The sequence below is a fragment of the Lepidothrix coronata genome, unplaced genomic scaffold, assembly GCF_001604755.1.
Source record: "Lepidothrix coronata isolate B3197 unplaced genomic scaffold, Lepidothrix_coronata-1.0 Scaffold14, whole genome shotgun sequence".
Taxonomy (NCBI): Eukaryota; Metazoa; Chordata; class Aves; order Passeriformes; family Pipridae; genus Lepidothrix; species Lepidothrix coronata.
The window spans coordinates 1,271,053-1,286,934 of NW_016690194.1; the positions used below are offsets into that span (position 1 = coordinate 1,271,053).

At 41.8% G+C, this 15,882-nt stretch overlaps 1 protein-coding gene across 3 annotated transcripts; it reads right to left on the reverse strand.

Moving 5' to 3' along the window:
- Nucleotides 1-434: 434 nt before the first annotated feature.
- PLIN2 (perilipin 2) lies at nt 435-14,825 on the reverse strand. Of its 3 annotated transcripts, none has more exons than XM_017806232.1 (9): nt 14,694-14,825; nt 12,639-12,695; nt 12,363-12,558; nt 11,627-11,709; nt 10,820-11,105; nt 10,321-10,505; nt 9,436-9,570; nt 8,462-8,752; nt 435-1,688 (listed from the first exon to the last, which is right to left on the reverse strand). In XM_017806232.1, the coding sequence occupies exons 2-9, from the start codon at nt 12,666-12,668 to the stop codon at nt 1,554-1,556; spliced, it is 1,341 nt and encodes a 446-aa protein (XP_017661721.1). In that variant the 5' UTR covers nt 12,669-12,695; nt 14,694-14,825; the 3' UTR covers nt 435-1,553. The 3 variants fall into 3 exon arrangements, with proteins under 3 accessions (XP_017661721.1, XP_017661722.1, XP_017661723.1); XM_017806233.1 differs by lacking the exon at nt 14,694-14,825 and adding an exon at nt 14,340-14,492; XM_017806234.1 differs by lacking the exon at nt 435-1,688 and having other exon boundaries at nt 7,426-8,752; nt 14,694-14,824.
- Nucleotides 14,826-15,882: the final 1,057 nt, after the last annotated feature.

Genomic DNA, 15,882 nt, shown 5'->3' on the forward strand with positions numbered 1-15,882 from the left:
CCCCCCATCCCCCCCCGCCTCGCCCTCCGCCGGCGCTCCCTCGCACTGACCGTCCCACGTTCACGTCCTCGGGGCATTCGTTCGGGTCGAAGCCCAGGGCCAGCAAGTAGAGCCAGAAGTGATCCTTCTCCCAGACGTGGGCCATGGCTGCCCCGGGCGCTCGGACCGCGCGGGCACCCGCGCCTCGCGCCGCAGCCCGCCAAAAACAGCCCCGCACCGGCCCGCCCGCGCCACACCCCCGCCCTCGCGAGACTGCTCTCCCCAAAGCGAGGCGGGGCGGCCGCGCTGCCTCACGGGAGATGTAGTCCGGGCGCCGAGGAAACCGCAAGCGGGCCCTTCCCGTTGAAATGGGTTTGTGATCGGACGGCGAAATTTAACACGGAACAAACAAACAAACTGAAAAAAAAAAACCAACCACACTGGCAAGCGAGCTGTGCGGTTCAAACTTTTATTTCAAGGCATTTCAGTGACCAGACTTGCAAGTGCTCACAAGCAGTCTCCCAGGGTGCCGCGCAGTAGGGCGATGCGGTGCGGGCAGCGCTGGACGGATCAGCGCCGTGACACGGCTCCCGACGGGCTGCATCGCCCCGGCGGAGCAGCTCGGTCTGGTCCTTATAAACAAATGTTAACAAGCCCGCCTCCAGCCCCGTTCTCACTCTCCCCAACTCCTACAGAACTTACTGTGTGCGAGCAAACGCGGCCTCAACATTCCTCAAAAAATAACCGACATTTTATTTAAACAGAAAAAGTCCCCACACTGTTACCAGAAGTATCCTCACGTTCAATTCCCTCTTTTTTTCTTTTCAATTTTCTTTTGTCCCACATCTGTATCTCTTCGTCCTCCATTTTCCCTCACTTCTTACAGTCTCTTACCTTTTCTAACTGCTACCCTTATTCCTGGAAAACTTTAGTTTTTAAGCATTTACCCTCTTCTAGTCTTAGGCGCCACAACTGATAGCATCACAATGGCCAAAATATTTGCACACAGAAGGTATGTGGAAAGAAAGGGAGTCCTTCTGTGCATAAAGCACTCTTGCCAAAGGAAAGCTCTAAGCTTCTAAGCTCTGTAGGTGCAGAGCCTAACAAAAAGAACTTGAGAAAATTTGAGATAGACAAAGTCTCTTACCCCTTCCAGCAGCAAAGAGGTAGATACAGAACTGCTTTTCACGTAGACTGAAAGGGGAAATTTTGTGGGCAAATCCTCATCAACTCCTTTTGTTGGCAGCCCTTTACGCAAAGCACTGGGGTGTTCTCATGGCCGCTATCAGCAGGAGAACAAATCATTAACAAAGATCAGATCAGTTGGATACACTGGTTAGGCTATACCTGGCTTATAGAATGGGAGCTTGACACCTATGCTAATGAATTAATGTAGTGTGCATTCCTTATGTAGAAAAAAACCCCAGATTTTTGATGCAGCTAAATGAAACGGCAGTGATTTTTAAAAAAATATCCCCATAATCCCTAAACTAGGCAGGTTCACCTTCAAAAAGGAGAAATCTAAATTAAACATGGCAAAGGTACATTGTATCAAAATAGATTTTTATCCTTCTCTATTCAGCTCTTTGCCCTGTAGTGTAAGGGCCATTTGTGCGTGAAAAGTCTTGTTGATCCTCTTCATCCAAATCCAAAATGTCTGGGATATCATCTGACTCTGAAGACAGGTCTGTAATAGTGAAATCTGGAACCTGTGTCAGAATGAAATTTCAATCAATTTAACTAAACAAATTTGTGCAGTACTCCTCTCTGAAGTCATGACACAAAGATACATAGCATCTCTAGAAATCAGACCCAATATACTGAATACAGAGTGAAATATGCTCAGTCACATATGAAACACATAGCACTAAGACAGACCAAATACTATGCAAGATACAGATCAGTTGCTTAGAAGACAGGATTTTATAGTAGATATAAGTGTAGAAGGCCCTTCCGGAAGATTTTACTGTGAGGAGATTAGGGATTTTCACTTAAGAAAGCTTTCCTCTTTGGCCAGAGACAGTTTTAGATATTTTCTCTTCCTGCATTCCAGAGAAGCTCTCCCTGGCATGAGAAAAGATAAGTTCTTACGGACATGTTTGAAGGTCGGGAGGGCCTGGGACAATAAAAGCCCCAAGAACAGCAGGCATATCTTCTTTTCCTAGGCCTGGTACAGTTTTGTGCTGATAAGTTAAGTGTTCTTGACTCAGAAAATAAATTCTCCTAAATCCTTCCACTGCCTGGTATTTCGGGGGTACCTGTGTGGTTTTGACCCTCACATTAGAAATGAAACAGAGATGAACTCAGTGGACTGAATTTGGTGAAACTGGTAAAAGTGGTGACTGGAAAATTAAGAAAGGAGGTTTTTAAAATTACTTTGCCTTTCTTCTTTCCATAAAGGCAATGGACTATATTAAGTAATGTGCCCTGAGGAGATTGATACGGATTGCTCTGTACTGCCCTGCCTGCCTACTGAATTAAACCTTTCCTGAGGAAACAAATATCTGGAACTGCAATCTCACTTTTGTCTCTGTTTTAACTGCCTGTGTAGTATTCTGTACTGTTAAGCAGCGCCAGGTTTCAGGAATTGCTAGAGACATTAGTGGATACATGGATGTTACAGACTTCTAAAAATGTTGGCTAAGACACTTAGGAGCTTAAGTCCCAACCCTTAAGTCCCTTTAGTAGGACTTAGATTACTTAGGCACTTCTGAAAAATGGGATATAATTAAGCAATTTACTCATAACTGTAAATTTTTTACACCAAGTGAAAAATGCTTACATCTGTAGTTTGATTAGTAGTTAGTTTTAATGTTGGTGATGAGACATACTTGGAGCCAGATACAGTATCAGCAAATAACAACTGTTGCATGCTGAAAGGACTTCGGTTCTGCGTGTTCAAAGCAGCAACAATTTGCAGAGGTTTCTATGCATTTCTGTAACTTAATCTCAGTGCTGACTGGAGAAACAGTTTTAATCCATTCCCTAACTGCAAAACACCTTATGACTTACTTTTATGAAAGACAGTAGGCAAGAAAAAAGCTATGCTGTGCCTGCTTTGAAGACATGTCAGAAGGGTAGAGAATATATCAAATTATAAGGGGATTACTGTTTCAGCTACCAGGCTGTACACAGCACGGAATTGCTGCATGCGAATCACTCCGTTTCTTACGGAGTTGGTAGTCATAGGGCACCACGGACTTAGAAATATTAATTATTAATTAAAACTGAGTTTTAGAAGAACTTAAGCAGTGTGTGACTTTTCAGGCACTACTGTTGACAACCTAAGCTTGATCAAAATGAGATCTGTAATTTTTGCCTCAAAAAAATCAAAATCAAAAGGCACTAAGAATGAGGGAAACACATCTTTCTACCAGAAACAATTATCTTGCATCTTTCTGTTTACGGCAATTTACCTAAAACTCTAATTACTGAACTTAGAGAAATCAACAAGTTTTCCCACTATCGGTACATGACCCTGTATTCCATACTGTAGTATAAATCAGGGTATCTTAACAAGACTAAGGCTAAGTAGTCCATACACAAAACCATTTAAAAATGTGCCCAAAGGAATTGTTTAAATGAGTTGGTTTATTCTTTATTTACACTGAGCAGGACACATAACCATGTTCAGTAACTGTGTCTGACCAGTGAAAATTTTTACTATATCCTACATTTAAGAGCCTTTTACTCACATCCACGTTGTTCTCACTGATAACAGAACAATCACTGAAATTTAAGTTTGTACTTTCCTCATCTTCTTAATGCATGCAGTAAAAGCACCTGACTCCTTTAATGTAACAGTAAGATTTTCATAGCCATGAAAGAATTTCATATTGAAGTGTATGTCAGCATCAGAGTAAAACAGAGTGGATGTCAGTATGATTTATCTCAGTTTTGAACATGCTAAATTGTATTAGAATTGCACATTCTAACATCTGCACCAGTCTAACTAAATCAATGCAAAGCTCTTGGCATTATGGGATTGCTTAGGTAAAGGACCTTCACTTCCATACCACTTTTCACAGTTGACTTACTGCTTTGTTTCAACTTCCTATCAATTCTTGCAAGAAGCATAAGATACAACCCTTCTTCATGCTATTTCTCCATAAGATGCAGTTAAATCATTTACACAGAAAAGTGCACAACTTGCAAAAACCTCACATGGAATAGTACAGAACATACTTCAGTGTTTTGCTGTCTTCATACACAAACAGTAACATCAATACTAACAACTTTGATCAATTTTTTCTTGCTAAATATGTTTTCAGAACTGAGCCACAGATCGCTCTCATTTTGTGCCTTTTCAAAACAAAGCGCCTATTTTTAGTCATCAGAGACTGTATTATCCAAAAGAAGTGAAATTGCCACCTTAATATGAACACAAATAAATTTAACAAAACACTTTGCAATACCTTCAGCAGGCTGTGGCATGTAAAACTTTCTGATCATGCAAATTACTAACAGGTCATGCTTAAAAATGTTTAGTTCTGTTTCCTCTTTTTAATTAGATGGTTTAAATAAGTTTTTCCTTGGTAGTTATGCTTTTTTTTTAAATAACAAAAAAAAATTCATCAGTTGTTCCCAAACCCTTTCACCTATTTTACTATCTATAAAATATTATTCTAACTTGAATTCTGGAAAATACTAATGCAAAAAAATTAATCTTGAAGAATAGATGACATTTCAAAAGTTTTCCACCTTTCTTTAGTTTGAGGCAAACCACCTTCAACTCCAGTTCGTATACAAATCTTGTAATTTGTCTTTGGCCAATGCTATAAATATGACATTTGCCAAACTTGCGTACCATATGGAGCTATTTACAAATGCTTATATTTAGAGCTCTTGTAGAAAAGGACTATCCGCAATGATAGAATAATAGTTCTCTGTCGACTGCACCTGAAAGGAGGAAGTGTCAACTAGCATGAACAATTTTTGAGTGATCTCTTAAAGAGAAACAGTATCTGAATTCTAAATAAACACTAAATAGCCTAGGTAATTATGTTACTATTTTAACCTTTATCTTCCCAGGTTTTGTATGGCTATCAGCCTTTTGACATGCTTCCATTTCATCTAGTCTATCTGCCTTGCTGCAAAGAGTTGAACTTATTTCCTATCATTTTCAACGCATATGGTCTTACCTTTTTTAGACGGTAACTTCACAGCTTAGAGAAACTTCATAGCTTTCTAGCCCAAGCTATATCCTCAAAAGTGATTTTGGACTAAGAGCAAGCAAGTTTCTGGGCAGTGCACCTGAATTGTTTGATACATGCAATTACAGAGAAACAGGTAGGATGGCAGGAAAATTCATGAGCAAACTCTGCTCTGGTTTCCCTCCTTTATTTGAAAGGAAGCACCTCAGCTTCAGTCAAAAACAACAGTGGCAAAAAGAGAAAGATGACTTTGGAAGGTGTCTGCATCATTTTTGCCTCCAGTGGGCATTTTAATAGTTGCTCTCTCTTGCTGCACTAGAGAAAAATAAGTTCTGTCTGTACAGCTGCAGTAAGACTAGAGCATGGGGATATGCTGTGCTAAATTATCTACAAGAAGATACCCACGCAAGCTCCAGCTGCAATTCAGTTTAAACATTCAGTGCTGTCTGTATTAGCAGAGTATAATAATCTCAATCCAGAGAACTTTAATCTATATAATGAATCAGGAATATACTTATTTGCTGTTAGTCAGTCCTTTCTTCCACTAGGGAAGGGTTCCTAATTCTATTCGGTGGATGGGGGGTGGATAAAACTTAAAGCACTCAGTGGTTGGGCAGCATCCAACAAAACTACCACTTATCACAATAGCACAGCACAGGAACCTACATATAGCGTTTCAGACTAACAGGCTATAAGCCCAGCATTTAACCAGGCACTGCTGTTTGCAGCCACCAGTTGTAGGTCAGCTGTCAGAAGTCAATGAACTTTACACAGAAGCAACCCAATAGCACACGGTGAGGGAGAAGTGCTTTGAAGGTCTAGGCTGGTATCAGTTTCCCTTGCTTTCTATTTCATCTGCTTGCTGAGACTTAGTAAAGCTGGACAGCCATGTAAGGGTACGAACCAGTAGCACGACTTAAGGCAGAACAGAGATGTACTGCTTGTTCACTAATAGCAGATGACGCTGTTTATTTCTCAGTCCTTAAAAAAAAACAGTGAAAAGTTTCGGTATTTTATTTGATTGATCAGCTCAAGATGAAGTCCCAGAGCAATTAGATTTTAAAATGTATAGAAGAATGGGAATTCCCTTCTTTAAACAGCCAGCTGCTCTCAGACCTAATTAGTTCCTGTTGCTGAACACATCTACAACAGTGGATGCACTCTAAAATTTTATTATAAATGGAGATAAAAAAGGATAGTCTCTGGCTGGCTCATGCAATAGTTAAAGTAAACTTTAAAAGAAGTTAATTGCTGAAAGCACTCCAGAAGTCTTAACTCAGGCACTAATTGGAAAAGAGTATCTCATCCTCTCATGTTAATTTTATGCTAAACAACTCCCCTACATAAAATAAATATTTAAAGCAGGGAGGATTATAGATAACACTTCTTTAATTATGTTGTTACAATTTGTTTAATATTGTGCTTAAAAAGTCTTCCTCACACTTCTAGGCCAAACCTGACTTAACAGCTAAGCAATCCCTCTCACAGTAGATGGCTAGATAACAGGTAATTTGCTTTAGTGCCCACAGTGTGCCAGACAGAGGTATTGTTCCATGAAGCAATGTGCCACTATGTGATAAGCTTCCTTTGAACTCCATTTTCTTCACACTATTTGGTGACCTCTTTGAAAATGGTGGCCAGCATTGCTACTCTAAATGATTGCAACTCAAAAGTTGTACAGGGCATGCACTAGGAACACAGATACAACTTACCTGGACAGCCCCAAACCAAGAAAGCTTATTTCCTAGTGACAGTAATTCCTTTCCAGTGGAGGGATTCACAGTATTTACTGAGGAAAAACTGTACCCAAGTAGCTGAGTGTACATTTGTCACTCAAGTTCAAAGGAGGTTAGATAAAGTTAAACAAGTTTAAACTGGTGTTGCACCTGAGAAGTATACACTGTTTATAGGGAGCCAACAGACAGCCAGCAGTTTCATGCACACCAAACACCTACTGTGAAGGGAGGAGAGGGTTCTTTTGTGCATATCCTTCTTTTTTCAATATTAAAACATCCAGTAGCTCACAGCTTAGGTCATCATTAAAGGTGGACAACAGCAAGGACCAAAAAAAGCAGCAGTAAAGCTAAGATTCAGTGGAGGGATGCACATAGACTCTAAGGGAGGAAGGAAATGCTGCAGCAATATCTTATCTATCTATAGATACACAAACACATTTTCAATGCACATCTATCTCATTTGCATGTCAAGCTTGCTTTCTGCTAGACCTGGTTTGAAGGAGTCACAGAAGAGCAAGTTACTCTGTTTTAAAACACCACTGAAATGGAGACAGACATTGGCTACTAAAGCATTTATTACTAACATACAACATGAATTACAAAAGGATGCCTATAGAAAACACACACGGACAACAGCAGGCATCTGGGTACAAACAGCATGAATGAATACCTTTATACTGCATATGAAAAAAAATGTATTGATAATTATTTGGTCCATCACTGGAGCAGGGTCCCCAAGGAAACATTCAAGGAGCATCTGGACGACACTCTTAATCATATGGTTTAGTTTTAGGTAATCCTGCGAGGAGCAGGAAGTTGGACTTGATGATGCTTATGGGTCCCTTCCAGGTTGACATATTCTATGATTCTGTGATCAAGTTACTGTGTTAAACAACAGTTAAGTTTATATTAATGTTAACACTGTCACAGCATTGAACTCCAGCTGACCCGTTCAGAAACCCCACTTTCAGCTTTGGCATCCTGCGCTCACAGAACTTTTGTCATGAATTGTGTAGGAATAGAGTCTGAGACAGATCCATAATTATCAAAAGTGTGATCTGCAGCAAACATAGACTGAAAGTGTACCTAGACTGCAGGGCTTTTAAATGCATTTCATAGTATCAAGGCTTTTATAGCCTTCTGGTAGAGATCAAGGAACAAAACAAAAGCTTTTAGCTAGGGTAGGTTTCATTTATACTAATGGTATTAATACCACAGATAAGCATAGTGAGGTTTCTCGACAGACAAAACAAGGCATCTTGACAACTGTAAGCCGACAATACTTAGGCACTTGAGACAGTTCGAGTTTTTAGAGTGGCTTAACTACACAGGACAATACACAGCTTATATGTAAGTGTGTCCTGTCTCTGTAGATTCCCCTCCTCCTATATTTATGGATTTTTCACCAAGGCTTTTTTGACAGCTACACTTGGTAAGGCCACTCATTTTGTCAGTCAGCAGAGTACATACATGCTATGCAGTTTATTCAGTAGTGTGTTCAGGCTGTTTGTCTTTCTGGCTGGAATTTTCCTCCCCTTCACCTTTGCTCTCAGCATGCTGAATGCCAGGCAATTGTGGGTAAAAGGGACCTACCAGCAAGTTGAGAGGCGTGTTGTTAACAAGATAATCCATCACATCATCCAGAGACTCCTTTATTTTCTTCAGCTGTCCTTTACTAGCTGTAAGAAAGCTGTCTGATAATTCTTGGAAGGAGGATGCAGACCGAAAGCTCTGGTAGACATCACCTGCCATTGACCCAACACTGTAAACCTGATCCTGCACATTCTGCGGCAGCCCCTGTAGGCTTGAGACCAGTGTGAGGCAAGTGGTCTGAAGTTGCTGAGTGAGGCTCTGTGCAATAGCTAGAGTTCTTGACTCAATGTACTAGAAAGAAAAAGCATAACAGCATATTAGTGTTGTTTTATGACCGTAGCGACTTTATGTTGCTCAAGATACATGAAGAAGCAAAGTAAAGGGGATATAAGTGAAATAAAGCCATAGCAGATAATAAAATGGGCCTTAAGTCTGAAGAGTCAGAGACTTAAAAGTACTTGATATCTCTTCAGCACTCAAGTACTTTGTGAATAGAAACACTGATGGCTTCTGCCTAGTGACAGACAAGCAAACTCTTGTTTCAGCTCCGGATAACAAGTCACAGCAGGTAAGTATATTCTAATCAATGAACCACTGTTTAAAGCTACATGTAGGACTACCTGAGCCTGTGCCTAAGACTGCTTTATGCTGACAAATTGTTATTTCTGGTCTGGACACATCAGATAAGTGAGTTCTAGCTGATTTACATATGGACATCCCAACACAGGTTCACATACCAAACAGGATGAGCATTCTCATGAGAGGAGAATGAACCCTAGAATGTTTGCAGGAAGTAGGCTCATTTAAGAGCTTGGGTCCCCTACTTTTCACTAGTCAACTGCCCTGAGCTTCAGCATCCCAATTTCATGTTTGTACATAAGCTTCTCTGATGCACACTTCAGGGACTGTTAGTTTTCCATTACCTTCACAGTATACAATCCATTTATCTCTAGTGTACATTTGCATCTATTTACCTCAGCACTACGCAGTTCACCACCGTCATTTTGGCCTGTATTTTTTTTCCATTCTACCCAGGATTGATAAAGCTTTTCCTGAGCACCAAGAAGTTTCTTATTGGCACTATTCACGTTCTTTCTGGCATACTCGATCTGAAAGACAGCCAAATAAAGAAGTAGAGCAAAGAGTCCAAGCAGTTCCTTTAAGGCTATCCTACCTTGACTGTTTTGTAATCTTCTTTTTAAATATGTCAGAAGTTCAGTATAAAGGACTTTGGGAGTATAAGAATGTGTTTCTTGTCTTCGAAGAACTGAACACTGGGAGCAGTTTTGAGACGTTATGTAGTGTTCCCCTCTGCCTCAGCCATTTCTGCGTCCCCCACTGGCATCCTACAGAAAGAACTGAAAGTGTGCAGGTGGCCATGACTCTTTATGTGCAGTTTGTCCTGTACATAAAGGTACATTGTTAGGATAAGACTACTGAAGTACCCAGAAATACCCAGAGACAGAACCAGCAAGAGCAGCAAGCCCCAAAGGAATCTGACATTTTGTTAACATGAAGGACCTAAAGAACTGAAGTGTGTCTAAATTGCAAAACACTTTTGTCACTGAATCAAGTGTCAAACCCAGAACTACAAAACATGAATACAATTTTAAATATGTCACTTTTATTTCTGTAGTGCTTACAGTTACAAGCAGCTGCACAATCGCAGCTCAGCCTGATTTAGGACATCTCCTGAATGGTGATGAAAATCTCTTAATGGCAAATGCTTTGTATTTAGAAAATGCATTTAGTGTGAAGCAGCGATTCCACTCTTCCTATTGCTCTTTTGGCTGTTTTCTTCACTCTAAAACTATGCCAAAATTTACTTTTTGTACCTCAAGTGAAAGCTCAAAACTTACCAGACTAACAGTGTGGTGGAGCTGAGAGATTGTCTCCTGGCTTTTCTGTTTAGCATCTTTAACTTTGTTTAAGGCTTGTTGGTAGGCACGTGTGCGGAGTTTTGAAGACAGGGATCCTAATCTAACATAGTAGCTTGGCTTTTGAACTCCAACTTCAAAACCTTCAACGTTTGCAGCTTCTTTCTCTACGTATGTTGAAAGGAAGCAAATTGATCACTGGAGGAAAACTTAAAGAGGTCTGAGACAATTTTATCTGCCTAGTAACAGCTGAATACTGAAGTTGCTGAGTAGTCCTTTAGCAACAAGATAGATCATCTTACATGGAAATCCTTACTTTTATTATGTTTCCCCTGTGAAGATGTCATTACACCCAGCAAGGCAAAAGGCAGCTTAGGAAGCACATGCTCCCTCCCCACTATAAATAAGCAATAAATGGATGATTGCTTCCTTCTCGCTAATACAAGCATTCCAACAAAATCAAAGCTTCAATTGGTCTTACCTAGTTCTGCTTCTGTAAGTGGGAAATACTGGTCTACAAGGGTCTCTGATTTAGTGAGAGCACTGTCCACTCCACTGCTCACCATTTGCACCACACGACTTCTCAGGACAGCGTTAATGCTCCCATTGACAACTGACTTAGTCATTTCTAAGCTGTCTTGCATTGCTTCTTTAGTCTTGCCCACAACTCCAGTGATCGTGTGAGCAACAGTTTCCTTGGCACCAGTCACAGTGGTTGTTACAGCTTCTCTGGCTCCAACAACTACATCCTTGGCATTGGCAACAACCTGCCGTAGGAAATAAATTGATTCACTAAAAATATTTATTGGTGAGAACTACATAATCCAGGAAATAATACATTTATGTTAAAGTTTGTAAAAGTATAGGTTATCTAGGAAAAATTCTACCCTGAAAACATATGTCCTGAAAATATATGTACAAGACACAACAAGATATGACTGCCATGCAGCTTTCAGCTCAAAACACTTCAGGGATTGTAATCCAATCACTATTTTATTCACACTGAGCAGGAAAGAGAGAAAGACTTGAGGGTAAAAAAATTACACCCGGCAGTGAACTGCATCTATAGACAAGAGGTGTCAAACGATGGAAAAATTTAAAGTAAAAAATGCTTAATGGCCTCACAAAGGCATCAAACAGTTCGACAGCTACACCTGTGACTTCTTCATTGCTTTAAAGCTGTGGTTCAGGCGTGGCTTTTTGAAATCTGTCTCCCTGGTTTTCAGTGACAAAAAAAAGAAGGGTGTATGGTTCTTCACCTTAGCATATTTACATGGAAAGAACTTACCTTATCAGTGGGTTGATTCAGTATAGGCAGCCTCTCTTCAATTTTGTCTAGACCTATACATGCATAGTTGTTGGCAACTACAACTATAAAAGAAATTACAAGAGTTGGCTTTAATTGTTTTCTCCCCTGGTATAAATAATTCAAATTGAAAATTCCTCTTGAAACAGAACTCATGCAACACTCTTAAAAGTAGTTTCCTTTCCCCTTCAGTGAGATTTGAGGCAACAAAGCCCAAGAACAAGGTAGATTTACAGTGCCAGAAAAAAAAAAAAATCACTTGTAGGCAGAGAAAATCCATTCGATAATTTACAAGCAACTATAGAAAAAGCGGAAACACCATGCCCATTGCCACATCATGAAACCAGGCTCCGGGTTAGGACAGCCTTGTGACACAGTTTCCAAAGTAACCAGTCCTCAGCGTGAGGAAGTGAAACAGTAGCATTTGAAACCAGGTGAAAGGCAAGAAAGGTGTTGAGCAAGAGATTACTTAATCATCCTGCGTATCCTGAGTCAATCAGTTTAGTACTACAAAAGTACTACTACTGCTTTCACTCTGCACTATTTTTTTTTAAGTCATACCCATCTATAATCAGTTACTTAGGCCAGGCAACAGGTTTAGTCAGCTACCCGAGACAGCACTCCAGACCTGCATGACCATGTTTAAACTATAAGTGCATCTGGATATATAAAACAATCAGCTGAACTGAAGATATCAACAGCTTCATCTTTGCCTTACTTTGCGGTTCCAGCTTCTGGATGATAGGCATAGCACTTGTCACAGCTACCGATGTAATTGTCTTCACTCCTTTCTCTGCTACCTCACATACTGACTTCAAATAAGGATGGTTATCCTTAGTGGTGATGTAAGCTGTAGAGACCATATCATAGGTGGAGCTCACCAAAGGAAGGTTGACAACCCTCAATACAATATTCTGTTTAAAAGAGAAAGCGGTTAGCTGACTCCTATTTTTCTGATCTAGACAAAAAAAATATGGCACTAAATCAGACATACCTGCTGCGGATCAATTGCTGCCAATGCCATTTTTTCAGGTCTTGAACCTTACACAGTCTGTGAAAGAAGCATATTCAAGACATGGTGTTCTCATATCCACTTCATCTAAGCACCAAACTTTGAAACCAACAACCTTCTTGTGATCCACTCCATTTAACGGGATCAGAATGTTCACTTCTTGCATACAGGAATTAGATTTTATTGTAACAATTTAGAAATCCAAAACTTGGCTTAGGCAACACAAGCATGGCACATACACAAGACAGGCTTTGAGATACAGCAGTTCATTGCTGAATAACCAGAGTTACCAGCTGGTGGATTCCTTTATTTTTCTAGAAGAATTAAGATACAACTGGGTTTATCTGTTGAGCCAGGCCACAAGGCACTAAAATCTAGTTTAGGATGTCCAAGTCAGATGAAGAATCCACCAGCAACATCTTTAATCAGATTACATCTTCTGTAGGGAGCCCACCTAAGGCTCACACTTGTTCAGCTTGCTTAAAAGTTAGCATTCCTATAACACACAGAGCATGCTAATTTAGACTAAAATATTACCCATCCCCCACTGAAACAGGTTGCAAACATTGGTTATTCAGCAAATCTACATTACTCAACATGTATTCCAACATGTATTCCCATGGAGAAAATACTAACAGCTTTCCCCACATGAACCCTATAAAAGAAGTGGTATTGCAGTACCACATAATGAGAGAACACAGAAGCATATTGTCATGTGTACATCATACACACGTAGGGTGAACTAAATGTGCAAGAAGCACTTTTTGTATTGATAATTTCACATGACATTTAGGTTCCAGAAGAACCTGTATAAATGAAGGCAACAAAAGGCAAACTAAGAGGCCATTCTCAAAAGGACTGCGGTTTATGAGGCCTTCTGCTAGGTTTGTCAAAGAGCCAACAGCAGTTTTCTGTCTCATACATATGACAGCATCAAAAGGAGTGTGTTAATATTCCCCCTGAGGTAAAGTAAAACTTTTCCCCATTACATAATGGGGAACAAGGACAAAGGCATGCTGTTAATATTTTATAGGCATATTTGCACATATTAACATATATGTGCCATACAGTAATGCCTGTAATGAGATTAACCACTGTACATGGAACACACGAGGGTTACAGCAGTAACAGAGAAGTTTTCCTTCCATTTATTAAGAACTGAAATACCCCAAAAACATGTTCTATTTCTCACATAGCATTACAAGTCAGATTACCTGGAGTACAACTGAATTTCACTATGAAGTGCAAAGCATGCTGCATAACAGAAGAGGCTAGCAGCACAGAATCTGGAATGGGGAATGAGGAAGGGCCCTTACTTAAAGGATTACTCAATATCTGTAATGTGTCCCACAAGATCCATCCACACACTAGTCACTAAACCGTAACAGTTAGCCCCTGAAGTTATTCCTGCTCTTAAAGAAGATGAAGATAACTAGGATCTTCCCTTGAAGAGGTTTAGCCCTGGCAAAAGTCAGATCCGCTTCTCTGGAGCAGGTGAGTAAGATGCCTGGAGTCGAAGTCCAAGCATATTTCAGAGACAGCAAAAGACTCTAAACAGGAAAGCACACTGAGTTACGTCACAAACTTAATTTCTACTTTCTCCCCTCGCTACGGGAAGAAGTGAAAGACCAGCAAGCAACACGACAGCCATGCAGAACCGCCACGGCGTCCGTCCTGGCTCACCGCTCTACCCCAGGCAGGAAGGCGCCCCAGTTTCCCAAGTGCCACCACGGGCCGCTTCCGGGACGAGGCTTTTCAACGCCACTCCCGGGGGCGTTCGAGGATCTCAAGACTTTCTGGTCCCGAAAGAACTTCTGCCAGCCTACCAAAACCCACTGGGACGCGGGGCGAGGGGCCCGCGAGGGCGGAGGCAGCAGGGGCGGCCCCATGGCGAGCGCCGCACCCGGAGCCGCAGCCCCCGCCCGCTCCGCCCGAGGCTCCACCATATTGCGGAGTGAGCGCCGCGGGGCGGGCGGGCGCCGAGGGCTCTTGTGGTCGGCGAGAGCCAGGCCGGAGCACCGGGGCTGCCGTACTCACCCGGGAGGAGGAAGCAGGAGGAGCCGCCGCCGCCGCCTGGAGCACGGGCAGGGTCAGGGTCACGGGCGCCGCTGCCGCCGACTGGGGAACCCCGGTCTCGCCCCGCTATTTCTGGGGCGTTACCGCCGCCGCGCGTCACCGCCGTCGCGGGGCGGGGCCCACACGTCGTGACCCCGCGGCGGTCAGCGGGAGGGCACTGCTGCGGACTCCGACCAAGGAGAGTCCTCTGCAGAAGGACACGTCACGGAATCACAGAATATGCTGAGCTGGAAGGGACTCGCAAAGGTCATCGAGTCCAGCTCCTGGCCTTGCGCAGGACAGCCCCAAGAGTCACAACATGACAGCATTGTCTAAATGTATCTTGGACTCTGTCAGGCTTGGTGCTGTGACCACTTCCATGGAGAGCTTGTTCCAGTGCTCAACCATTTTTCTAATATCCAGCCTAAACCCTCCCTGGCACAGCTTCTTGCAGAGCAGAATAACTGGAATAAAACAGAAATTTTCACTTCTCTGAACTGATTATTACACTTCTGCTAGGATGCACACCAAACATTTACAGGCACCCCACTCCTTTGATTCCATTGTTGTCATCTGAGACCTCCCTTTGTTTCTTAGTCACAGTCATGTGGCTTCTCAAGTGTAAACCACTCAGTGTACCCATGACAACCACAAAATAAATTAACCCCTTTTCTCAGGAGTGTCTCTATTGAGACTTCTTGAGTATTCCAGGGATTTATTTACTAATGTATATCACCGCTATCTGTAGTACAGGAACACCTGCAACTTCCATAGCCCAGGGACACACTCTGCCAGAATGTAGTAATTAGAGACAGTATCCCTCAACAGTCCTTGGCAGGCTAAGTATTTATATTCTGGACATGTTTTCCTTCACAACTAGGTGCCCTTCTGTATTGATGAACTCAGAGAGGCTTATCCGAATTCCTGGAAATCTAGGAACTTGTCTCTTGAGATCATTGCCTGGGTTAAGGCTGAGGGGGAAGCTGGGGGGAGAAAGAGGATGATGTTACCTCTTGGATGGACCAAATTCCTCAAATATCTTAGAACAGAAGTAGGTGTGGTCCCAGCCAAGACTGAAGAAGAGGAAGGCAGGACAGCATCAAGTAAAGCAGTAGTAACAGATAATGCAAAAACATACAGCGCCAGGCCTTGCTAAAAGAGGAAGGCAATA

Excerpts from the sequence above, each read along its gene's own strand:
- PLIN2 (XM_017806232.1), bottom strand. The coding sequence starts at position 12,668 with ATGGCATTGGCAGCAATTGATCCGCAGCAG. Across the intron at positions 8,753-9,435 it reads GTGAACTGCGTAGTGCTGAG|TACATTGAGTCAAGAACTCT; the intron begins GTAAATAGATGC and ends TTTTCTTTCTAG. Across the intron at positions 1,689-8,461 it reads ACACGCCTCTCAACTTGCTG|GTTCCAGATTTCACTATTAC; the intron begins GTAGGTCCCTTT and ends ATTCTGACACAG.